Consider the following 26,945-nt stretch of genomic DNA (forward strand, 5'->3'; position numbering starts at 1 on the left):
GAGCTGCTGCCTCATCCCTTTTCTTGCCATCTGCCCTCAAACAGGAAAGGTGCTTACTGCTTTGCCTCCTGTTAGGCATGTCTTTATACACCTTTACCTTGTCAAGCTCACCAGGTGACTCAGAGGCTTATGCAGAGTCATTTAAATGGAAACTATGGATGGGAGGCTGAGATCTGGGCAGAACTGGTGGGTGGGTGCAGGTCTTTCTATCTTACAGATTTCTGACACCCACAGTGCAGTGCCCCACATAGTATTCAAAATTTGCTGTATCTTTCTTACTAAACCCACATTAGCCTTTTTGTCCCATTGTTCTAGATATGGAGCACCTACAAAAACATAAGTATAATGTATAGTATATGCTATGATTATCTAATATTTAGCATGATTTTATTATAAGATAACAATTTTAATGTTAATATCATAAGTATGGTCTAGATTATGACTTTCAACCTATCTTTCTGCACCTGTGTCAATTTCCATGAAAAATTTGTAGAATTGAAAACTTGGAATTTAATGGATCCATGAAAGGGTGGCGGTGGCAGGCTCCTGCTCAAATCCTTGCTGGAAAGCTAAACTCTAAAATGACCCTTGGAAAATAGGAAAGACTGTCAAAGGAATTGGACATAACTTTCCTGTGCTCATATATGAATATATGACCAGTGTAACTTCATCATGTTTAACGACAAAAATGGGATCAAAATTGTAATGGGTTGTACCCCATGTATGTTTTTAATATGTTCAAATACATCCTACTGTCATATGTTTCTAAAAAGAACAAATAAAGTAAAATAATCTTTTGAAAGAGTGACTTCCCCCACATCGGTAAACAAGACAGTGAGATACTGTGATGGTGAAATCTACGTGCTGTGTTTTGGGCTAAGAGGCAGAAGCAGGCTAGGTCCTGGACGGTGGTTTTTCCACAGCCAGATGACAGGTGGGTCGGCCTGCCCATGTGATAAGAATGCATGACCCTGGCATGCCCGAGCGCAGTCTGGAAAGGCAGGGTGAATGTACTGTGTGCACGTGGAAGGACCCCGAGGCCGAGGAGCACTGTGGAAAGCTGGAGTGGCCAGTGGATGACAGTTGAGAAATGATACCTCCTCTTTGCACGCTCAGGTCTGACCAGGAAATAAAGGGAAGTGACTGAATCTTGTTGGAAGTGAGACTCTGGCTTCTGGTCCTGTTTCTGAGTAGCACTTCAGCCAGGTATAGCCCGGAGGCCAGTTCTTCTTCAGAATAATCTGTGATGAAACTCTGTAGCCTTTTTCTCTTTTTACTTTCATGTCTTTGACAAATATAAAAATAGTGCATGAATTCTTAAAAATTCAGTCACTAAATGAATATTGAGTACAATGCGAAAGGCATCACAGGATTGCAATTATAGCTTGATTATTGGAGAGAATGACTTTAGTTATAATATAGAGCCATTCTAGTTAGAAAAATTTCCCAACCCTCCATTCCTCATGTATGAAGGTTTTGTTTTGTGACTCTGGCAAAAATTTCATACTTTCAACAATGTTCTTGTTAATTCTATTCTTAAATCTTTTACATATTTTTTTCCTAAATAAGATATCTTTTCCATTTTGAAAAAATGGAAAAGATATCTTATACGTCCTGTTGAAAGGACGTATAAGAAATTCATCTTTACTGTCCCTTGATCTTATGGATTTTATGGGACTTCCTTACTGGCCTCTGGTCATTTTTTTTTTTTAAGTTGATTAAGATTTTCTGGGAAGAAAAATCCTTGGCAAATATTGATGGTGTTGCCTCTTAGGGTATGTTTCCATTTTATTTCCCGCGTGCTCTAACACTGGTGAAGTCTTCCAGTGGATGGATTGTTAAGGGAATGCTGGAATGCAGGTCAGCTTTGCATTTTTCTGACTTGAGCATCTCTTCTAGAGCTTCATGATTTAATAAGTTTTCTGCAGGCTTCCAGCAGATTCAGAAAGCTCCCTTATGATCCATAATTTCTTAAGATGAATGTGTGAGTGTGCGTGCATCTCCAAACTAAATATATATTGTCCTAGAAAACATCCATTTCCCAACTTTATAATTACTTGTACAAAATGATGCATATAGTTTTCTTACATTAAAAAAATCATAATGTATATCTAAGATTATTAGTTAGATTTATTTTGTAATCATATTTTCTTTTCTCTTCACGTTTCCTTCTCTCTGGCTGACCAGAGGCTTACTCATTTTCTTTGATCCTCTCAAATGTTCTTTAGATTTTGATGAAAATCTATATTTTATTTATTTTTTATTTCATCCATTTAAATTTTATTATTATACTTCTTCTTTAGCATTTTGTGTTTTTCCCTCCAGCTTTTTATGTTAAGTATGTCTAGTTCATTTAGTATTAATTTTTACACAGTGTAGTATACATTTTAAGCATAATTTTCCCTTTGAATTCTGCTTTGGCTGCACCCCATCCATCTTCTTTCTATATAGTTGTCATTGTCATTGATTTGTGTTGTTTAAAATAATATTTTGAATTCCTATTTAGCCTGAGTTATTAAAATTTTTTAAAAAGATTTCTCCTTCAGTAAGACATTTTTCCTGGTGATAGAACAGCTGTGTTTTATACACAGACACAGACACACACAGAGACACACACACACACACACACACTTTTTTTTTTTTTAAAGTTGTAGTTGGACACAATACCTTTATTTTATTTATTTATTTGTTTGTTTGTTTGTTTATATGTGGTGTAGAGGATTGAACCCAGCACCTCACATGTGCTAGGCAAGCACTCTACTGCTGAGCCACAACCCCAGCCTTGTGGTTTTGTTTTTAATTTCTTATCTTACTGCATTTTGGGTGGGGAAGGAGCATGTGTATTACATACTTTGGGAGGGATTTAGATTTAGATTTTCTTTGTGGCTCAATCTACTATTTTGTTTATTAAACAGTATTCTTTATGCATTCTGAAAAAGTGAGTACTGTATTTTAATATATTAAGCAATTTCTTATTTTCAGTGTACTTGATTTAAATTTGTAAAAGAGATTTGTTGTTAGTCATCCACTTTAATTTTGGATGTATCAATTTCTCATGTTCATTTCTTGAAAAATGAAGCTGGTATCATAAATGATTAGAGGTTTGTGGATATTTTGTATTTTCAGTAGACTGTAAGTTTCACCAACATGAAATCTTTTTTTTTAAAATTTTCTTTTTGCCTTGAATTGGCTTTCAACTTAAAGAAATGCTGTGTATTTCTCTCTTAAGTATATTTTATAACCTCTCATTTTCAATCTTGTGTGTATCTTCTTCTTAGTGTTGTTCTATTATACATAATATTCAGTGTCACGTTTTTCTACCCTAATGTGATAGCCACTATAACTTAATTGGAGAATAATTAGGGTGATTAATTAAATAAACATAACAGAATAAGATTACATTTATAGTCATTAAAGTATATTGAACTTATTTCTGCCATGTTAATTTCTGTATTTCCCTAAGCTTCCATTTTAATGTTCTTTTTCCTGGCTTGATCACATTTCCTTTGTTACTTTTTTTTTTTTAACTGAAGTTTGAAATTTTTCTTTGCTTTTGTAATGAGATGGGATTGTACATATTATTATGTCTTTCCTCATAAAAATCATTCTTTAATTTTTAAGTCACATATTTAAAATTATCTATTTCTATTAAAGTCTATTGTGTGGTAGTTTCCATACAAGACGACAAAGAATCTTAACACATGTTTAATCACTCAGTTTCTCCTTCTTGTCCCTAGTTTAACTCCCCATCCCCCTTGCGATTGGTCTGTAAGTTTCCTTTTAGGGTTTTCTTTGAATTGCATCAATGATTACATCGATTCTGTGATTTCCTTGCCCACTTTGCTATTTCGGGGGACCATGCTGTTTTCTTTTTTTGGGTTTGCTTATCATTGTTCAGTTACATATTCTTATGTAGTTCTTTCACAAATGGGGTGGCATTTTCTAAATTACCTTTATTTTGCCCACCCACTTTTTTGAATGCATGTTTGACTTCATATGGAATTTGAGTTTTGAAATCTTATACTTACTTTTCTGTCTCATTTTTATCCTGACTTGCCTAGCAGTTCTTAAGCATACCTCAGTTCATACCCGCATTGATATATTACCCTTTTCCCCAAGTTGACTCAGAGATTGGAGGATACAAAATTCATTCCTTTTTTCCTTGTAGTCTTCTGGCTTGGTTGGTCCATGATTCAATTTTTTTTTCCTTCTTCTATAAAGCTAATTCATCTATTATGTTTTAAGAACAGGTAAAAATTTTTGGTCCACTGAAATTATTTGTACCTCTTATTTTCTAGCAGTATTTTGTATATATTTCTCTTCTAAATCTACACCATTTTACACACACACACACACACACACACACACACTCACACACTCTATATGAGATGTGAGCTTAGAGGAAGAGTAGAAGCTTCTGTTTAATCTAGTGTTCCATACTAGCTTCTCTACATGGAACCTTATATATTCTAAGTGTATTTAAATACGGAACCTTGAAAGAGAGGGAAGACTGATATTATTTTTATTTTACAAATGAGAAAGCTGAGAAGTTAAGAGGTGTTAATTTATTCTTTCATTTATTTTGTTAAACCATTGGCTCAATTTGTACTGATTACTATATGTTAGCAATTCCCTGTGTCATGCACATACCCCGACTTCTAGCACCTCCCAGCTGAGATGGAGGCAGGTAGGTAGGTCCAGCAGAGTAGAAGTAATAACCATGCCATAGGGTGGACCTAGCACCTCATGCCTGAGGCCTGGGCTAGGTACAAGGCACATGGAAGAGGAGTCTCTGTGTTGCCCCGTTGAGAAGGGCTAAAGTGTTGCCCTTACTACTGGCCCTGCTATAGTGGTAGGCATGGGCCACTGCGGTGCCCCCAGCCTGGCCCATGGTGCCCCCCTCTCCTGGTGGGCACTTAAAAACAATGAGTGAATTAACAGAGGGTCTCTCTACTCTCACTAGAGTGCTCCTTCCCTATAACATGGTGTCTTGGGTCCCACAAGCAACAAGCCCCCACAGGCATGATTTCGTTATTTCTCTAGGCACCTTTGGAAAGGTACAGTTGTCATCGCCAACCCTCAGCTGAAGGGGAGTCTAAGGGGACTTAAATCACCTGCCTGAAGTCTTGGGCCCTAGTCCTTCTGACTCTCCCTAAAGGCAAGACTCTTAATGGCTCTTTGGCTGCCTCATCTAGAGTATTCTCACCTCCCCTTTCAATCTGACTCACATTCTCAGAACGTGCTTTTCTCACTGAGATCAGGTATCCGTAACTGAAGAGGGAGGCCACTTATCGTGAGGATCATTTTCCTAAGCAAGGATTTTAGGCCACAATGTGCATGTTGTGCTAATGACAACTGCCTCCCAAATTTTACAGTTCAGCCGTCTACTGAGGTGGGGCCTCAGAGTGTAAAGAAGGGGACAAGAATGTCTCCATAGAAAAGAATATAATGTACCAACTTGCAGAAACAAGAGGTCAGCTCAGAGGTGTGTGGGTCAGACAAAATGTTAACTAAGGACCTGTTTCCAGGTAGGGAAATAATGAACACAGAACAGAAAAGGGAAGGGAAGGAATATAAATATTCAGGGGTTATGCATAAAACTGTTTTCTTTATATATAGTCTGTGAATGTTTTTCTGTATGCTATATATGAATTTGGGAAGAAAGTATTTCCTTTCTTAGACTTTTGCTGGAGTTGAAACATTGTGACATTACCTGCCCCAATTCAAACCTTAATGCCTATTGATTCCAAGTGAATAGGTCCTGGAACAAAGTATCAGGCTAATATACTAAATGGATGACCCACTGTTTTGTTATGGTTTTCAGCAGGTCTCTTGAAGGAGGATGGCTCAGGTGTCCACATGAGTTCTTTCGGTTTGTGTAGTTGATAGTATGTTCCCCTCTTTTTAAACTAAAGTTGAGATTGGGGGTCGCGTGCACTGTTGTGGGTGAAACTACTCCTTGAATAATGGGGTACCCCACCTCTGGAGGGCTACCAGGATGAGGTGGCCAGGTTGGGACCTGAGTTCAGTGGGAGAGGGAACAGTAGCTTCCCTTTGATCCACTGTGGGGTGCCTACAAAAACTTTGATGTGCACTTTTTAATTGAAAGCTGAAAATGCACAGCCCTTTTCTGCAGATTGACAGGGTGATGTTTGAGCAGTAGCCAAATAACCCAGTTTAGTAAGTGGCTGAATTTTGACTTTTATAAACATTTAATGAATACATATTTTATTTATGTCAGCTTAAAAAAATCCAGCTGCTGCTATTTTGCTCCCCTCCCCCCACATATTTTTTTTTTACCTTTATGCCAAAATTAGAGTATTTAAATATTTTTAGATTCCCCAGTGAGCTCTGTGCAGGTGTGTAGGCAGCGTGGGCTCCCAGAGAGCTCTCCAGGCTGGCTGTCTCTCGTGCCTGCAGGGAGTGTGTATTTCCTCTTGAGGACTCTGTGTCACCAGAGGTTGTTCATGGACCTCAGCCATTCATGCATCTTGGAAAGGAAAGGAAAGGGGCATTGTGGTACAGGGGCGAGAGGACACATTTGGGACCTGGTCCTTAGATCAGGTGGGACTCCTGATTCTTTCCCTGCCATCCTCTTGACCTTTATTCTCATGTGTTCGAGGTCTGTGTCTCTATGCTGGTTTTAAAAAAATTTTGCTACTGTTGAGAAAGCGTACAGAATATATATCTTAGAGGAATCTGCAGCTCTTCAGTCTAATGCTGGTGTGAGGGAGGCATTCCGAGTCTTGGCCTCGGTCTGAAGCTTAAAAATAGATGGAATTTGTTTTATTGACCCATTAACCTTTTTGAACTTTTTTATTACGGACCTTATCAGATACATGACAAATTGAGAGGACTCTGATAGGCTCTGTCCACCAGGCCCCCAGTTGTCAGTTCCAGGAGATCATCACATTTTCTCAGTCTTTTATATAACATATTCTCCAGTTTGTTTCTGATATTTTTAAAGCAAAGCCAAGATAGCATATTATTTCACCTATGAATATTTCAATAGCATCTTTAAAAAATAAACTCTCCCCTTTACTCATCATGCCCCTGTGCTGTTGCCACAGCTAGGAAGACTCAGTAATTCAACAGCATCCTGGGACTCTCTCCAATTGTCCTCCAAGTGTGTTTTGACAGTTAGCATGTCACAGACTGGACATGGCATTTGATCATCGTGGCTCTTAAGTTTTTTTTTTAAATTCACAGCTTTCCCTATCTTCCCCTCCCTTTTAAATATCAAAATGGGGTAATTTTCCTGTAGAATGTCCCACTTTTTGGATTGGGCTGGTGGCCTTCTTGTCTTTCAGCATGCTATTCTCTTCTCCACATTTCCTGTAAAGGAATAGGTGGACCTAGAGGATTCATGAGATGTAGGTGGTGATGGTGCTGCTGACAGCCTCCTCCTTCTTTGATCTTGAACACATCATTTTGCTTCACATCAAGAGACAGATCATAGCTGGTCATCATTGTTCACAATGCTTAAGTTGATCAGTGAATTCATGTGCTACCCATTGGATCTCTCAGTTATAAAAATTCTCATTTCTAGCTTGTTGGTTTTAGAATCTATGATTTTTTTTGGTTGGTGGTTGTAAATTAGTCACAAATTAATTCAGTGAAATTTTTCTCCTAAAATCTTCTTACGTGGGGGTTAATCACCTGTACACCACTCCTTTTGCATATTTTATAGCAATTTTGTTGTTGTTGTTGTTGTATTTTACATTCTGTCTTCTGTCCGAACGTATGGGATGTCTTACAGACTTAAACTGCCTTACCAGAAGAGGAGAGTGTTGAAACTGCACTATCTTGTTTACGTTTTCATGCACATCCATAAATGTACATTGTACTGCAATTTGTCCTCAGTGTTTTGCACAGTTCCTGGAACATGATAAGTGTTTATTAAAGAAATTTCCATATTCTCCAAAGGTATTATTTGCATTAGGGACAGTGCTACCAAAAAAAGGAACCCAAAACTTGGTTGGACTGTGAGAAAGTTGTCATTAGTTTCCTCCATCTTCTTATTCAGTATTGGCCATTCAGGCAAAGGAATGGAAATGACAGTTGTCTATATTTGTGAAAGGAGGAGCAAACATCATGTTGGGTCCTGATGGTGGGGGATCTTTGTACCACCCAAGTGAAATCTTGGGTGGTCGACTCACTCCTTATTTGAGCTACACAGAACTTTCTTCAAAGAGCAGTGAAATTAAGTGTCCAGTTTAGCAGTTTCCCAACATCAAAACAAATTAAAATCAAAAATTTTAACAGGTATGATGAAGAGGCCTAAATATGAAACTGCTCACCAGCAAATATAAAATGAACATGTGGCAAACTGCAGAGGACAGCACTGTCTCCCTCGGAGGCCTAGATTTGGTAAACTGGACATGTTCAAGCACTAACATAAGCAGGTCAAGTACAGATATTCTCAGGGATCTTTAAGTACTTAGGCATTGAGGATATCTCCAGAAGTAATTAAAAGATGACTCATAAATTTTCTTTTTATACCGTGCTTTAAGCACAATACAAAAGACTTTTATAAACCACAGTCCCTTATTGAGAACCCTGGGGTCATGGTATTTCAGAATTTAGCAATTATTTGCATTTTAGGAAGTTAATATGGTGCATGTAACATGTACTGTGGAACTCACAGTGGAGTTTGAAGCATCATCAAGCAATTAAATAGATTATAATTTCTGTAGCTAATCATGTGAATAGTCACACTAAGATTATTTTAAAAAATGATAGATATCCTCATATCAGTTCAGCTCAGGTTTGGTCATAACATTACAAAAAGTTTTCAGAGCTCCTGGCGTACCAGGATTGAGAAGAAGAGATTATGGACCTTCAAATGAACAAATAAATAAATATTTACCTTTCTCTGAAAAAGAAAAAAAAAAACATCAAATAACAAATAAATATCACTCTTAGCAGTTTTCTAAGCCCATCAGAGAAATGACTTTCTTTTCATTCACAGCACACAGAGAAATATAAAGAAGTCCTATCACATGGCTAAGAAACCTTTTTAAAAACAATTTTAGAAATAAGCTTTCTTAGACTTTCAGCCTGTTGGCTCCCAAAGCCTGCTTAGTTGAAAGAGGGACGTGCTCTGGACAAGGTGTGCTGTTGCCCAGGGGGAGTATTAGAAAGTGGCTTCACCTCTGCATCCTCCCATGTGCTCTGAAGTCATTGTCACCCACACAATGCGGGCATCTATCCAGTGCTCCTACAGGGAACCATGCTGGTAGAAAAGCAATAAGGAAATAAGCTACAACTGAAATTGAGGCTCAGCTTTGGGGAAATCTACCTATCAGCGAATCCCAGCCCTTAATGTGTGCATTAGTAAATTATAAATAATGGCATAGTCTGCATATTGAAAGTTAATTTAACTTCCCTGTTTTTTTTTAAATGCATGGAGTAGTTTTGTCCATTTTATATCCATTTCAAAAAAGCCCGTTTGCAGTACATTCTATAGAAAGCCCTTGAGTATCTGATCATCTCCCCTGGCTGCTCTCACATGAGTGGTGCCTGCACAGATATAATCAGATTGGTCTTTATTATGTTGTAACTAAAGTTCAAGAATTATTTTTGAAATGAAGATCATCTTTATTATGCCTTTTCCTGCTGTCTGAAGTTACCTTGCAGAACTCTGCTCTGTGAAGTTACTCAAGACTGTTACTTTTAACAAACGTAAGCCAGAGAATTTGCCAGAGTATGAAAGAGTCTATTAAACATCATGATTTGATTGATGGTGGGAGAGAGGTTAAACCTGCAGATGCTCTTAGAAGAATAGACCCTACAGTGGTCCTTTCAAAGACAGGCTTTTTTCATTCCATGTAAATTTGTCACATTATTTCATATTCATTCATTTATTTAACAGAACTACTGTAGGTTTTTCTAAATTTTCACAAACATAAAGAGTTGTCATGAATATCTGTGCATATGTTTTTGTATATTTGCCTGGTTTTATCCTTAGGGTAAAATTTTAAAGTTGAAATTTCTAAGTCAAAGGGCATGTCCTTTTAAATTTTTCTTGTAAGGCTACGCACATGCCTGTAATCCCAGCTACTACTTGGGAGGCTGAGGCAAAAGGATAGCAAGTTAGAGGCCCATCTGGGCAACTTGCTGGGACCCTATCTCAAAATTTAAAAAGGGCTGGAGGATGTGGCTCATAGGCAGTACGCTCCTGGTTCTTCCCCCAGTATCATCAAAAACTAAGAATAATTTTGCTGTACATTTAAATTGCCATCCAGCAAGTTTATACCAGATTACATTCCTCTTAGCCATCTATGGAAGTGAACTTCCTCACTGGCAGTTTGAAATTTGTGTTATTTTTAACTTGCCAAACAGCTTTTCCTGTATTTATGGCCAAATTTCAAATTTCTTCTTTTTGAAAGGAATAGTTTATATTCTTCATCATTCTGTTTGATTTTATTCTTATTGCAGTCTAAGAGCTTTTTATTTATTAAGGGTATTAATCTTTCCTTTGAAGTATTTGTTGCAAAGGTTTTCCCCAACTTTTCCCCCGCAAGAGGTGAATAATGGTTTGAAAACAAGTAGGTAGCCATGGGTTCAATGTGTTCCTCTAATTTGTATAGATCTAATGTCATAGCTAACAAAGGTCTCTACCTTAAAATTCAATATTTTTTTGCTTACATTTTATTTTCTTGCTTTTACATTTTAACTTCTGCATATATTTTGGCAGAAAGCATGAAGCATAAAATTCAATTTCACCCCTACAAACAATGAACAAACTTTTGGTACCATTTATTGAACAACTTATCATTTCCTTGTTGATTTTTATGTGACATTTCTACCATAAATCTCTCTGATACTTACTGTTTTGGCACTACTTCTGTATTGATTTAATTTATTTTAATATATATATATATATAAGTATATATATTATATACATGGTATATATTGTATAGTTTCCCAACTAAAATTCATCTGAAAAATCTTTTTTTTTTAAAGAGAGAGAGAGAGAGAGAGAGAGAGAGAGAGAGAGAGAGAGAAAATTTTAATATTTATTTTTTAGTTCTTGGCGGACACAACATCTTTGTTTCTATGTGGTGCTGAGGATCAAACCCGGGCCGCACGCATACCAGGCGATCGCACTACCGCTTGAGCCACATCCCCAGCCCTGGAAAAATCTTAACTATTATTATTTAATTTTCCAGATAAGTTTCAGAATCATTTTAGAATTGTGTTCTCCTCCTGTGCAATACACACTCATTTTTCCTCTATTTGAGATTGGTTTGGCTTTGCCTTAAAAGTCTGAAGTTAAATTTTGAGTCCTCAGATTACTTTTATGCAAGTACTTTTCTGGGGAATATTTGTGTGAAAAATTAAAGTATCTGGTTCTTTTAAAAATTGATACACAAGATTATTTCCGTCTTTTGGAAGTGTTTATTCTGCTGAATCCTTTTTTTTTTAAAAAAAATTTTTTCTGTTAAACTGGCTTCTGAACTAGTTGAGCAAGTCAGTGCCACATGCTCGATATCTAAATATATTTATAATGAGGTATTATGGGAACACATAATAAAAATATACCTGTCCTACATCCTTAGAGAGAAAAGAGAGTATTTATAGATTTAAATGCTCCAGAATATTCTCTAAGGAAAGTTAAAATTTGCAGTCTTATTTTAGTTTTTTTTTTTTTTTTAATGAAGTTACCTGTCTGCTCATTGTTTTAGTGTCGTCTTTCTCACACAGCGTTGAGGCTGCTTTCTAAAGTTGGGCAGGGACCTCCAGTGAGATCACGTGACATTGGCGAGTTCCGAATGGGGTTTCCAGAGAGGGATGGCTGGGGTTCCAGGTGGGAAAGGCAGTGGCGCCCAGAGGTCAGGGTCAGCATGCCTTTTCGGGAGCTCTGAAGCTGTCTGTGGCTGGAGGTAGAAGAGAGAAGGCGATTGTGGGGGGTGGGGGGGTCCCAGCACATGATGAGAAGGTCCCATACGAGGTGACCAGAAATGGCGCGACTCCAGAAGACACAAGGGACGTCAGTGGAAGAGACACAGTTTGGTGACTCATTCCTCTAAACATATTTTTCAAACCTCGGGTGGGTGCTTAGCTTCTTTCTGCCTCTGGCCACTTTGTAAGTGGGACTAATAAGATCTTCCCTCAAGGGGTTGTGAGGACTCAAGGAAGCCCCGGGCCTGAGAGGCGCCTGAGAGGCACCTGAGGCCGTGGGGTAGGCGTTGGCTGTTACTTGTGAGGTCGCAGTACAGTGCGCAGCGGTGTCCCCAGACTCCTGCCTGGGACTCCAGAGTGGGGAGGCTCCACATCTGCCTGTGCCACCCAGGCACTGTGAAGGGGCAGTGGCAGTGAACCTTAGGAGGGGACCTGCAGTCCTCGGGTGGGCTGGGAAGGGAGCAGCCAAGGGGGTGACATGGGGTCTGGTCATCACAGTTGTTTGGAAGTGGCTTGTCTAATGTGACATGGGAAGAAAGGGCCTCCAGGGAGAGAACTCAGCCTTCGTAAAGGTGCCAAGGCTTGAGAGAGCAAGGAGGGCAGCAGAAACACAGGTCCTTCCATCTGGCTCGGACCCTTCTTGGGCCACGTTGAGGTGTGTGTGCGAGGAGCTTCCATGTCCCTAGAGCTTAGGACAACTGCTAGCTAATGACAGGTGCTCCGGGCAGCTTAATGGACCTCACTCCTTTCAGGACTGACAGGAGCCCTGGGGCTAACCTGGCTGTGGGCAGGGAGTGGGGCTCAGTGTTTGTGAGCTTGAGGGAACAAGGGCAGCTCTGGGTTTTAGAAAGCCATCTCTGGCCTGGTGCTGTGGCACACGCCTGTAATCCCCGCAGCTCAGGAGGCAGGAGGATGGCGAGTTCAAAGCCAGCCTCAGTAAAAGCAAGGCACTAAGCAACTCAGGCTCTGTCTGTAAATAAAATACAAAATAGGGCTGGGGATGTGGCTTAGTGGTTGAGTGCCCCTGAGATCATCCCCTATACCTGCCCCCACCCCCCAAAAAAGTCTCGAAAGAAAGATTTAGGCCATTTCCCTCCATAGGAACAAATGTCCCAAAACTTTGTGTTATTTTGGAGCTCAGTTTTTTTTTTTTTTCTTTTTTCTTTTTAGTTATATATGACAGTAGGGTATATTTTGACATGGAGATACAAACATGGAGCACATCTTTTTCTAATTAGGATCCCAGTCTTATGGCTGAACATGATGTGGAGATTCACTATGGTGTATTTACATATGAACGTAGGAAAATAAAGTGAGATTCATTCCACTGTCTTTCCTAGTCCTGTCCCCCTACCTTCCCCTCATTCCCCTGTGTCTAATCTACTGAACTTCTATCTGCCCCTGTTTTGTTGTGTGTTAGCATTCACATACCAGAGAGAACATTTGACCATTGGTTTTTTGGGATTGGCTTAATTCCCTTAATATAATGGTCTATATATCCATCCATTTTCTGGCAAATGTCATAAATTCATACTTTTTTATGGCTGAGTAACATTCCATTATGTATATATACCACCTTTTCTTTCCATTCTTCTGTTGATGGGCACATAGGTTGGTTCCATAGCTTAGCTATTGTGAATTGAGCTGCTATAAACATTGATGTGACTGCGACACTGTAGAAGTCTGCTGTTTTCAAGTCCTTCGGGTTTAAACCCAGGAGTGAGATAACTGGGTCAAATGGTGGTTTCCTTCCTAGTTTTCTGAGCAATCTCCATATTGCTTTCCAGAGTGGTTGCACTGATATGCAGTCCCACCAGGATGTATAAGTGTACTTACTGTTGTCATGATTGTCTTGATTCTGTCTTCTGTGCCATCTCTGTGGTTTTGATTTTATCAAAGCCAATTTGGTGTCAGTAGTTAAGAAAGTAGAATCTAAGTGCTTGGTGTGATGTCAAGATGGCCCTAACAGTTTCTAAGCCCGCTCTTGAACTCTTCCTAGTCTGTTTCCTAAGCTGAGCTCCTTAGAATAACATCCCTCGCAGGCTCCTAGCACCATGGCTTTTTCTCTCTGGCCTTTGTTCCTCTCTCCTGGAGCCTTCTCTGTTGGAGGGTGTGGATGTGTGGATGGTGAAGTCTCTTCCTCCCAAGGGTGCCTGTTTCCCCAGCTGTTCAGATTCTCTCCAGAACCTGGCTTTTGGGTGAGTGATGAACCCTTGAACAACCAGTAGCCTTAGGGACATTTAACCATGTTTTAGTCAAACGAATCATAGATTAAAACAAAGGTTAGACCTTCACACCTGTGTTCAGATAAGCATCCAACTAATTTAATTTCTTCTTAGACTTTACAAATGCTGACGGTTCAAATATCCCTTAAAGGGCCGAGGGAATAAGTTGAAAGCAGAAGTTTTGTGGGAAAAGATGTGTTGAGCCTTTGGCGTATTAGGAGTCAGAGTTTAGTTTTTTACATGAAGCATTTGTGGGGTGGAAAGAGATGAGCCGAGGATGAGATTCACTGAACATGGAGGTGCAGGAGTTATGCATCTACTGGGACGGAGATGGGAAAGTCATCTTCATGATAGTAGCAGTGGAAATCATGTAAGCATCTTCCACAGTTGATTAACTCAGCCAGTTGGCATTTACAGAGGGCATACAATGAACCAAGGCCCCACACTGCCAGATGCCAGGGACGCAAAGATGACGGAGCTCACTTTCTGCCCCTGAGGGACCCACAGATCAGAAGGGAGAAATCAGACGCATAAACAGTGACTCTCTGTACAGGGTGATGAATGTTGCCACCGATGAGATTTTCACATCAAGTGGAAGAGAAAGTCTAGAAGGGAAGAAGAGGACTGAAATGAGAGACAACTGGGGTGGGGACGAAATAATCCTGAGGAATGATCAGAAAGTGAAGAACAATGGTGTGAACCTCATTAGAGAAGATGATTGACAAACTGTGGAAATCAAGATTAGATGGAAGAGACAGGAGGCTATGGAGAGAGGAGTCGAGGCAGTGGGAGCTTTCAGGCGCAAGAATAAGATTCAGCTGTGGAGAGGGCATGTTGCTCCTCAGCCTGGCCTTCCCTGGCCTGTGGCAAATGTATATAATACATGCATGCATTACTAATGTGGAATACATCTTACTAGTTATTTCAAACTTGCAGTCTTATATAATAAAATAGTGCATTAATCTATCATAAGATATTTTATAACAAGTGTAATGATTACTTCTTATTCAGTTATAAATGCTCAGTAAGTACTAGGAACTTTGCTAAGCACTTATATTCTCTAAGTCGATGCTCACAGTGGGTGGGAGTCAACCTACCATCATTTCCCAGGCCAGGAGCCTGAAGCTACTGATGTTAGATTGTCCAGGTTATCCCAGAGGTAAGTGGCCTGCCCTAGTCTCATGAGTTTGATTTGCTCCTCTGCAGGCAATGTCAGGGATGAACTTGTCCTTTTTTTCCTCCCCGCCCAATTTTTATTGATTGATTGATTGATTGATTGATGAGGGAGGTTGAACCCAGGGTGTCACACATGCTCAGCACTTGCTCTAGTGCTGAGCTGTATCCATACCCTGCAGGGATGAGCTTTTGATGGCTGTTAAGATGCACCAATGACAACAGGCAACTCCGGGTGACACTCAGATGGTGGGATGGTGGGATGGGGTATAAAAATCAAGTGCACAAATAGAGGGAGGAGTAGGGGGTGGAGTAGACAATAAGCATGGGCATCAAAGTCAAGTCTGACTGGCTCCTCTGCTTGCCAGCCTTCTGGCCTCTGCCAGGTCACATAACCACTCTAAATGGCCCCATCTGCCTGGAGCAGCTGCCTTGCTTATAGGTAAAGTGCCTGTCCTTGTCCTGACACTCTGTACTCATTCAGGTAGTTGTAGCTGTGACTACACCCACTTCCCTGGCCCCTGCTCTTGGAGTCACACACGTCCTCCTCAGTCTCCACATTATGACTCTGGCCACTGCTCCTACTACCGTGGCTATTAGTATTAGCAGCAACAGCAATTGGAATGGCTAAAGGAATGGATTGAGGCTAAAATAATGAGAGCACAACAGTTCATTTAAGTCCTTGGTTTGATCGGCAGCAATAGTTCTGCATTCACTTCCATATTTAGTGAGCCTTTGCCATGACAACGCTCTCTGCTAGGCACTGCCCTGCCGTGAGTTACAACATAAATGATGTCATTTCCTCTTCCAACCAGCATGTAACCTAGTTTGGCCACATGCCACACATTCTTGATGAGCTACACATGAAGAAAAAGAATGTTGGGAGGTGAAGAGTGAATGCACATGGATCAGGAGGCTGTGCCTGGCTCCTGAAGGATGGTCAGGGTTTCAGGATGAGGGAAGACACCACATACCTTTCTTACCATCCACTGGGTCTTAATTTCCTCACATCCTGTGTAGGCTTGTCACCATACGTACAGGTGAAGACCTTGGTACCCTTTATTTTAGTGTGTGATATCTTAAGTGGGCTATTAGATGAGAGTTGAGCACCTCGATGAGGTGCTGGGAAAGCAGCCTTAAGGAGACCTTGTCCCTGTTCCCAGAGAGGACAGTCCCATAAAAATAGTTTTTATAGCTTCTTCCCCAGAGGGACAGACATTTACAATAACCTTGAAATGGAACTTTTCCCACCCAACATGATGAAGACTGACATGTGACAGTTTGATATTCCTTTATTTTATTTAAATAGTAACATGGCCAAATATACTTCCTAGCACGTTTATAATAGCCACATGTTTATGTTTATGGGAGAGTTGGTGCTAATTTCCTGGTACATTAACAGGGTGTATTCAAATTGTTCTATTTTTACTTTGGCACAAAATTGCTGAAGGAAAACATTTTAAGGCAAGCAGTGGCTATACGATTTCAAATCACTATTTATTGAATTATATATGAAATGAACTTCCTGAACTGAGAAGAAGCTTGTACTGACAGGAAGGTAGGTGTCTTAAATTCTGTATTGTTTACCTAAGATTTCCTCAAATCCAGTTTTATTCTAGATTTCTGATTGCTTTAATGTTTTGCTTTGCTAAATTTCTCCCTTCCCAACAACAAATATAATCCCCTTTTTAATATGTAATAAATGACCTGGGATTCCAGAATGGATTTTCAGAAACCACAGAAAACCCTTCTCACTTTAGAGTATACAATAAATAATGTATTTTTTTTTTTTAATTTGAGAAGTAGTCAAATAGGTGAATGCATAAATCTTGCCAGCCCTTGGGCAGTTGTAATTTTCATACCAAAATGCATGAGTTTTTACTTGACTATTACTGTGTTATACATTAAGTAATAGTTACCATGGCAACCTTTGCATCACATTATAGCATTTAAATATAAGGTGTTATGTTTCTTTATAAGGAAAGACAATGTATTTCAAATTTTTGAATGTTTGTTAAAATATAATCACTACTAAAATAAATAATTTTATTCAAGGTCCATTAATTCTTTGTGAGTTATGTAGATTCCCAAACAAAACTATGGAGTGTATTCATTGATTTGTGTGTGTGTGTGTGTGTGTATGAGAGAAAGAGAGAGAGAGAGAGAGAGACCCACCTCATGGGAGAAGCAAAAGATTTTTAAAAAGTGCTTGATAAGTATCATGTAAACACGCATATACTCATTAAATGTCTGTAATTGACTTTGCAAGGGGAAAAATACAAAATTGGACTATACTATACTTCATTTATCAGCAGTTAATGCAGTAAAAATTTTTTAATTTATTTAACATCACAATGGATAAAATTTTATCACATACGGAACATTCCTTTTTTTGTATACTGAGTTGGTTAATTGTTAACTAATTTTGATCTCACATATAGTTGAATTAACAGTAGCAGTTTGCTCATGCCTGGAAAAGCAAAATTAAATGAGCCACTGAAGTAATCCTAGTGGCAGTTCCAGGAAAATGGCCACTTAAACTCAAATTATCGAGATCTTTATTAAATATGAGGGGGAAAGCTAGTCATTTCTTTTTGCCAGTGTAGATCTAGGCCTTGAGACTACCACCACTGTTTACATAGACTCCCATATTTAACTTCTTTTCAGCTTTTGTAGTTACTTCTCAGTCATATTATAGTGTGTACTTTTGATCTGAAAGTGGAGTAGAGGATCTGGCAATTGTTCACAGTTTGGATGAATCTTTTAAATAATAATCAGTGACTCTAATGTAGTCTGTGAGTTGAGGACAGAGGAAGGGAGCCTGGGCTGAGGCTGTGCACCAGCTCTGCTGGACATTCTGTATGTGTTGTTTCATCTGATAACTGTTCCATAAAACAGGTTTTACTAGGACCTTTCTACAGAGGAGAGGAGTGTGGTCTTGAGCAATTGTGTAACTAACCCCTAATCCCATTGCTTGTGTGACTCTGAGCTAGGGTTCTAACTCATCTGCTTACCTTAAGCTTTTCCTCTGAGTACACTGGAGTTCGACTTGAGACTTGTTATGAAATACAATGTGCATTACACGTTTAACATAGAAATTTAAAAAAAAATCACTGACCAGTAGCCCTTCAAAGAAAGTATTTGCTAAATGATAACGTCAATAATTTGCATTTTCCTGCAACAGATTGACAATCTGTTAAGTCCCTGATAATGAAAGTTATCTCTACCATCTTGTCTTTCCAAGTTTCCCCAGTCCTCTTTTGTTGAAACCAAGCATAGGGCAGAAATCTAAATAAACTAGAAAGGTGCCTTCCAGAGTCTTTGAGGATCAGGAATAAAGACTGTCCAAAGACTGACCTTCAGTTTTGAGCTTTGAAGTTCAAAAGTGGACAGGTGGAAATATTGTGTTCTTCATTGCCCTTTGGTGCAAGATATATTCTAGGTTGCAGAGTAAGTGCCAACAGCAGCAAAATTATCGCCCCCTCCTGCTACTATAGTAAGTCAGCAATGGCCCTTCTGTGGTCAGAATGGCAAATTCAGCAGCAGCTATTCGACAGGGATTTGCAAAAAACTTCCCCATAGCTGCTAGGAATCTTATTCAGCAGTGTCTTTGAAAACCCAATTCTGTGCAGAATTAGCTATGTAGCAATGACCTCAGTTGTGATTTAAAAAAAAAAAAAAAAAGTGTTTTGAACAAATCCTAGTTGTGATTTCTCTCCCTGTGTATTTTGCACGTACCACTGCAAACTCTATGGGGTACCTACACAAATATCCAGTGTTCATAAGTTTTCCAGTTCAGAATTTATTTCCATATTAACATTAAAAATCCCTGGCTTTCTAGAGTCAGTTCACCATACAAAGCCACTATACATCACTTAGGTTTGTGATGAAACAATGGAATTGCAGCTGTGTGAGTACTAGAATACCCAAACATGAATTAGACTCACAAGCATTTGGCAATAGTTCAGAAAAGGAGCTTAATCTGGTTTCATCTGAGACTGCTTTTCTCTGTTCTGCAACATCCCCCCAAGATGTTGTGTCTGATATCTGATCAAACCATGAGGGCAGTGACGCAAAATCAGAGAAAGCCCCCAAAACCAGGGGCACATTTTTTTCCCCAGAGATTTTTTTTTTAACCTTTCCGCTTTTTTTTCCTTCTTTCCCCCCATCCCAGACCCCAACTCTAACATTCAAGGTCATTCACCTATTAGATGAATTAATTTTAAACCCCCAAAGCAGCATTCATCGTACTCTGATCTCACTCATATCTATAATTAAGGGTAAATATAATCTTCCTTTTTAGAAATGAACCACCCACCCATTACATTTAAAGAGCTGACTGAAATGAAATAATAGTTCAGAGCGAGATGATTTTAGTTTAACAAGAAAAAAAAAAGTTGATAATTTAAGCTTCAAGCAGTTAGTTCTATTTTTGATTACCATTCAGTTATAAATCTAATTTGAGATATATGTTGCTTTTCTGTTTCTCAAGTTTAATTCATGGTTTGCATTCCTGGTTGCATAAGCAAAGTTTAGTGGTTGATCAAGGATGTTAAGATGCTCCCCCCTAAAAGCAATAGGGGCAGGATTGAGACAGTGTGAGAAGGACAGTCTGAGGCCCAGATCTGATGTAAAACAAACAAAAATTTTAATTGAAACAGATCCTCAAAGAATGCTGCCTTTGGCCTTTGAAAGGCTATGCTAAAATTGGCTCTTTGCTGAAGAATGGGTTGCAGGGGGTGAATCTCAAACATTGAAAGCCGGTTGAAAAAGTGAGTGTATTTTACTCTTTGGGTAGGGTGTTTCAAGTCTTGAGATTGTTTGCCTGTGGATGAAAGGAGCGAGCAGGGGGAAGGGCTTGTCTCATCAGATTGCAGACAGTTAAGCAAAATGCTAACCCATGGGTGTAAGATTTACAGGTTAGTTCTCTGAGAGGCCACATCTTGTTTCCAGTGTTTCCTGGCAGACTTGGTCTGCTTGCTCCTGGGACCCAGGGTAACCGCAGAGCCAGGTTGCACAACGTGAAGAGCCTAAAGCCTTTATAATCCTATTTAAGGCAAGGACGAATTGGCCCATTTTGAAAGTAGACTTAGCTTCCGAACTTGACTTTCATTAAACATAAACTTGTCTTCAGAGCTGCAGATACATGTAGGTAAATTCATATATAAATGAATGCCTTCTCCATTTTTAGGTTAAATGCCATTAACTTTTTAGTGAGGCTTTTCAGCCAGTGGAACTCCCCCCCCCCCCCGCCCCCAAGGCTACAAAGAGTTAAGTGTATGACATAAAGACCAAACAATAGTAAATGGTCATTGTTCATTTTACAAGTATACTTTACAATAAGAACACACATATTTTTATCTTCATTTCCCCTAAGGGGGTGATTAGGATCCCCTTAAGTGTGAGGGAATGTTTATTTTTGTTGCTTTAGAAGAATGATTCTATTGTCCAAGTGAAAAAGAAATAGGAACAAACAGGTTTAAAGAGAAAGAAACAGGAATGTGCTTTTTTTGGGGGGTGGGTGGTTAGCAGGAGCCACTAAGTGTGATGAAGGGCTATCTGGTCTTTGTATTGTGCACAGTTCATGTGGCTGCATATGCAAGAGTTGATTTATTTATGACTGGCCCATGAAATGATTTTCTTTTAAATGAACAACAATGAGGTCAGCCACAACCAGTTAGCTGTTTTTCGGCTATCATTTTATATTTTGAACAACTCTATTGTGAGTGCTGTTAAAACCCAGGGTAACAAGCGTGTTTGCTTTTAGATTGACCCGTTAAATGCATTTACTTTCCTGAGTGAAACCTTTGCCACCAAGACCAGCAGGAATTAACCAGTGCTTAGGCTCATTAAAAAGAGAAGCAAGCATCTCAGCTTATTTGCTGAGCCCTTTTCTGAATATTTTGTATGTTATTTAGGGTAAAGAAAAGTAGAGAAATAGGGTAATGTCTGTCAATACAATGCTTATACTCTTGGTAAATATAAAGTTATCAATAATATCATTTCCATGGGGCTAGGGATGTAATTCAGTGAAGAGCACTTGCCTAGCATGCAGGAAGCCTGGATTTGATCCCCAGTGCTGCAAAATAAGTTGATGATGATGATAATAATAATAATAATAATAATAATAATAATAATAATAATAATATCACTTTCAAACTTCCTTTTTCCAATGAAATAAAGACTCAGATTTACCAAACTGTCTGGAGCTTGTGACTTCAGATCATCTGAAGCAATCATTGGAAATGTCAAAGAAAACTTTGGAAGACTTAAATATACATACTTTGTTAATAAGAATTGCCCAGTGTGAAATTTCAGGTTGAAATTTTTAAATTTTTGAATAAAGCTCCTAAACTTATATTTTTTAAAAAAATTGATGTTGTACTGTTAGATTCTCAGCTGATAGAAAACTTTGTGATAGTGAGTTCTGCATTTCAGTCTGCCCTGGGGGGCAGCATTTCAGTGTCTGTCTGAAGTTCCTGAGAGGCAGTGGTTGAGCATGCAGAGGTCAGCTTTTCATCTGGCAAAGAGTCGGTTTTTACCAGCTATTTATGCGGTAAATCTTAAGATGCTAGCAACGATTACTCAGTATGTGCTTTCAACTTTCATATCTCATCTTCGGGTTTTTATTTTAAAATAATGTTTTTTATGTACCCCTTGAAAAAGTCGTGCGCTGGGAGCAGTGACGGCAGGCCTGTCAGCAGCTGATTAGTCCTTTATATATTACTCATCCAACACTCACAAAAACCCCTCGCAGTAGAGAGGACTCTATGATATTTAGCGATATGGCGGTGGAAAGGGGAGGTTTGAATTTTTGATTTTCCAGCTTATGGGTCATATTTGACCAACTGCTTTCACTAGAGGACATGCCACTTTGTTGAGCTATTTAGGAATCAAAAAGACTGTCTTAATTTAAAACAAGGACCCTTTGTTTTAGTTGGTGACTGCCTTGTGAAATTTTTCAGTTCTCAGCGGGTTAACCAGGGAACAGGGGCAGAGTCATAATTGGCCTATTTAGAGTATTTTGCATGTGAATAGTGTGTTAGTGAAGCATCCCTAAGTCTGTTGTGAGTGACATGGTGATTAGAATTTAGATTAGGGAAAACACATTCTGTACTTTATCAAGGACAGTAATTAGTTCAGTCAGTAAAAGTTGATTACAAGTAACGATAAAGTTAGATTTTTAGTACTTAATTTTAAAATTTCTTTATTAAACAGTAAATTTGTTCTTAATATAAATGGTACTATCTACACTTGTTTTATTGCATATCAGAATAATTAAAAGAACAATGTGTTCAATGCAGAGTATAATCAGGCGATTTATGTATTATGGGTAAGTTTCTATGTAGCTTTTAGAAAATGTGATATTATTATATAATCTTTCTGATGTCATCATTTTTGAAAGTGTAGTAATTTGTCACACTGTGATAAGTTAATGATATTTGTGAAAGTTTTCTAGTATTCAGGTAAATGTTTAATCTGTGGGGATGTGTTTAGCTTCCGATAGTCCTCAAGAGAGCATTCTAAAGTTCTTTGATTTGTTCCTGTGAGCTTAGAATGCCTACTTTTTCTAAAATGGTGCAAGTTGGTTCAGCTGGTGTTTTCAAGTCTGTGGATTCACGGAGGATCATGGCGTGCGGGGCAGAGGGACAGGGTTCTTACTGGTGTGGATCGGGCACACTTGCCCCAGTGTGAGCAGCCGGGGCAAGTTCGAAAAATGAGATTCTTGTTGGTCTTGTGAAGGAAGGGCATGAATAGTCCCCAGATATGAGCCTCAGTCTAGAGAAAGAAAACACCCCTCTTTCAGAAATGCCATTTTCATAGGAAATTAAAACATGAGTCATCTGCAAAGATTTAAAGAATACGTGGTTTAAAGGGAACCATACCTCCCTCTCAAAAGTGAAGAATGCAAATGGGTAAACTTGGGGATCGCTTCCTAGACTGCTTTTCCTTTTTGGTTTATGTTTTGGTAATTGTTTCAGCTCAGCAGATGCTGTTTTCTCTATTGCTTGGGTCTAAATAGTACTAGCAATCAGTTGAGGGGTGGTGAATGTCAAGAAGTAAACTTATGTGTTTGTTTCTTCTTCTTAACCTTTTAGCAGAGTCTCCTTGGAGGGGACATGGATATGGGCAATCCAGGAACCCTTTCGCCCACCAAACCTGGCTCCCAGTACTATCAGTATTCTAGCAATAACCCCCGACGGAGGCCTCTTCACAGTAGTGCCATGGGTAAGGTCTTCTTCTGTTTGAATGCCTGAGTGTCATTTTTCTTTTTTCTTTTTTAAATTCCACCCTCTCACCCCATTTCTACTCTACCTTCTCCCAAAAGCCCCTAAAATTTGGCTTGTCAGGCTGGTGGCCCCCTCCCCAGTAGCCCACTGGGCAGATAGATAACGTTAACAATGTATAGCAGCAAGAGAACTTTTTTTGGTGTCTGCTTATTTCTGGATTTCTCTTGGCGACACACAGAAGGAACCTTTAAAAAAAAAAAAGAAAAAAAAAGAAGAAGCAGTAACAAGTTAAATACAGCATCTTTATTTTTATGAACAAGGCAGAATTGATCTCTGCTAGATTTAAAGGTGATAGTGGGAACGATGGCGCTGCGGGAATGATTTAACAAATTCCGGTCTAATCCCAGTGGCTTCCTGGGATCATGTATTTTAGATTGGAAAATGGGCCTGTGAGAGCTCACCTCATCTTCATTTTCTTTCAGAGGTACAGACAAAAAAAGTTCGAAAAGTTCCTCCAGGTTTGCCATCTTCAGTAAGTACTGCTTGTTTCTCTACTGTTCACTTTGTTCGGTTTTGTGCTGCTGTGAATGAGCTAGAAGTCAATGTGATTCCATGTGCCCAGAGAAGCAGGTTTATCCAGAATGTGGACGAGGAGGTAGGAATGACCTGCAGGTCCAGCTACCTGGTCCACCTTGGAGTGATGGATTGAGCACCCCAGAAGACTGGGTGGTCATGTTGGTATTCAGCAGGTTAAGCTCTGAAGAGAGCCTTGAAAGGGGGCCTGAGGTTCCAGCAGTTTTACCTGTATAGGGCTTTCCAGAGAATGAGTATTAGTTTCATGTGTTGGTTAAATTCTTTTGTCAGTATTATGATGATTTATGGATTTGCATGCGAAAGGAGATTTGTGGAGCGGATTTAGGAAAAATTTACATGGGTTTCAGCCCAGAGTGCAGGGAGAATGTCTCTATCTTCCAGAAAGGTTGCGGAATAAATGTTTCAAAGGTAGCTGCCACAGTAGCTGTTTGCGTCTGTCATACCAGGTGAGGACCAGAAGCACCCAGCTGTAACCAGAGCTTTCTGGGTCTTTTAAATGGCAATGGCTGGAGCTGCTGAAGCATCCCAGGCCCAACAGAGCAGAAGTTGGTTGTGATCACAATAAGAGCATAGATTTTTTTAGGTCCTAGATAATTTATTTAATATTCTTGAGAACTGATATCTTTCTAGTAATTTTCTCCTTATGTGAAATAAAAAAGATGATATCCTCCCTTCTTTCCCTGTTTCCTTCATTCTTCCATCCCTCCTTCCTGGGTGTAGGTTTGGACTTGATTTTGTGGAGTTACTAGTATTGGAAAAGTATGGCCTGATTCTAACTTCATATACTTTAAAATAAAATTATATTTAGATTTCTGAGACTATTACCCATCAATGCTTGCATGTTAGTCTTATTTCACTTTTAATAAATTAGAAAAATAATGGGTTTTGCAAATGTGCTAAGATTAGATTAACACAAACACCTGTGTATTTGACTTGATTTCAGTTCAGCTCATCCAAAAAAATTATTAAGTGAATATATCAGAATAAGTCTTATCAGAAAAAAAACACAAATGTTGTATGCTGATTATTACAGACTTGATGATGTTGAAGAAGCATCACAGAATTATCCATAAATATGGAAAAATATTGTGTAAATAAAACTACCAAAGGCATATAAAATAGTCATTTTGGACTACCAATAAGTCATTTAAAAATGTGCAGAAATTGTTTTTCTTTGAATGTCTGTATTGTATTGAAATTGACTAATATCCCTGAAGGTTTTTTAATAAGCCTATTTTAAGCTTGAAGTTAGTGATTGGACTTAATGTTGATGACATTTTAGCTTTTAATTGCTTTATGATAACTTCGAATAATATAGTCCTCACAGCTGTTTACATTTTAAACATGCCCTGAACTTAGTATAGACAATATTCAGTATATTAAATGGACCTTTGAATGTTCTGAAATGACAGTTAACGCTATGGTACAAAAGCTACGAAAACCAAGCTTTCATATTCTATTTATGCCCCATGTTAAATTTAACTTTTGTTTTCTCCAGTGCTAAAATTATGCAGAAAGCTACACAATTTCTAAGGAGTGCATTGGTGTGGCATTGGATATTAATCACTGTCAACAATTTTTCTTAATTCATTGTAATTTTTTAAAGTATTTCCCAATAACTTACTGGCCCTTAGAGAAAATTTTTCCTAGTATAGTTTTTTTTCTTTGCTATTAAGATAATTGATAGGTTGTGATATGCTTGGTACCATAAAATTATTTTTGTTTTCTTACTAATAAATAAAAGTTAGGAATTGGAAATTTAGTTTGTGTTATTTAATTTTGACTCTTGATCATCAATTTAGGATTAACTCTTCATAGAGAATTTATCTTGGCTAAATGTTTTAATGGTCCTTATGGAATATTTTGGTAACTAGCCCTTTTTTGAAAGACAGGGAGGAGGAAGAAAATCCAATTTCATGGAAATGTTATTTATTTATTTATTGAGCAGGAAGAATAAGATAGTTTGGATTATTTTAGAATTCAGAAACCTATTGACTTGGTACTCTAAAAATATTGCAGTTCTGTTCTAATAGCAGTTTAACTTAGTTTATATTAGCTTTATTGTATGTGTTGTTTGCTTATTGCTTACAGCAAGATCCTGTGCCTTTCCATCACACAAAATCTGTATTTTAACTTGATTCCAAGAAACAGTCTGTACTAGTCACTGTAACACTTGCTCTTGTAGCTCTAGATGTCTGTATTTTTAGACCTCTGCCATGCTTGGTTATTCTTCTTGAAAATTCAAATAAAATTTTGAGTATTTATCCTATAAGAGATACTTCTAAAACTTGTTTCAATAGTGTTTGTACAACAGTGAGAAACTGGGGATAGTAAAACGTTTCTTTTGGAGTGATTATGATTAGGTAAAGACTTATATGTTTTTCTTTGATACATATTTACCATGATAAATAGTAATAAATCTGTCACAATCTGTTGTGTAAACTCACTTTTTTCCCCCTTTTGAAATGGGCCCTCTCTCTTCTGTGACATAAAACAAAATTTACACTGTGACGTTCCGTAGTCGGGTATTATTTTGTAACACCTGTATGGATAGAGGATGGATTTCCTTTTCCACCATTAGACTGGAAATCTCTCAAAGGAGTGAGGGGACTGCCTGGCCCTGATTTGAAAACTCTGATGCATCTGTGGCAAGAGAAACATAAACCTGGCCCAACATCATGCCACGGATCTGGCAGGATCCTTGAGTGTATGTTTGCATGTGTGCTGCATCTAGAGACCTCAGGATACTGTGGAAGTATGACGTGGTCTATGGGCTCGAACCCCATGGAGGAAAGGAGGACTGTTGCTATGGAAA

General features: G+C 38.7%; 1 protein-coding gene across 12 annotated transcripts in view; it reads left to right on the forward strand.

Annotated features, from left to right (window-relative positions):
• The window catches only part of Tcf4 (transcription factor 4), a 343,890-nt gene that overhangs the window by 199,614 nt on the left and 117,331 nt on the right, over positions 1-26,945 (forward strand). For 7 of the 12 annotated variants that reach the window (XM_076837111.1, XM_076837105.1, XM_076837108.1 and 4 more), the window contains 2 exons: positions 23,405-23,534; positions 24,019-24,068. The exons of 2 other annotated variants lie outside the window; for them this stretch is intronic. In XM_076837111.1, the coding sequence (XP_076693226.1) occupies positions 23,405-23,534; positions 24,019-24,068 (180 nt within the window). The remainder of the gene's footprint in view (positions 1-23,404; positions 23,535-24,018; positions 24,069-26,945) is intronic. 3 more of the 12 variants (XM_076837106.1, XM_076837109.1, XM_076837123.1) reach the window with 1 other exon arrangement.

The sequence above is a fragment of the Callospermophilus lateralis genome, chromosome 17 (assembly GCF_048772815.1).
Source record: "Callospermophilus lateralis isolate mCalLat2 chromosome 17, mCalLat2.hap1, whole genome shotgun sequence".
NCBI lineage: Eukaryota > Metazoa > Chordata > Mammalia > Rodentia > Sciuridae > Callospermophilus > Callospermophilus lateralis.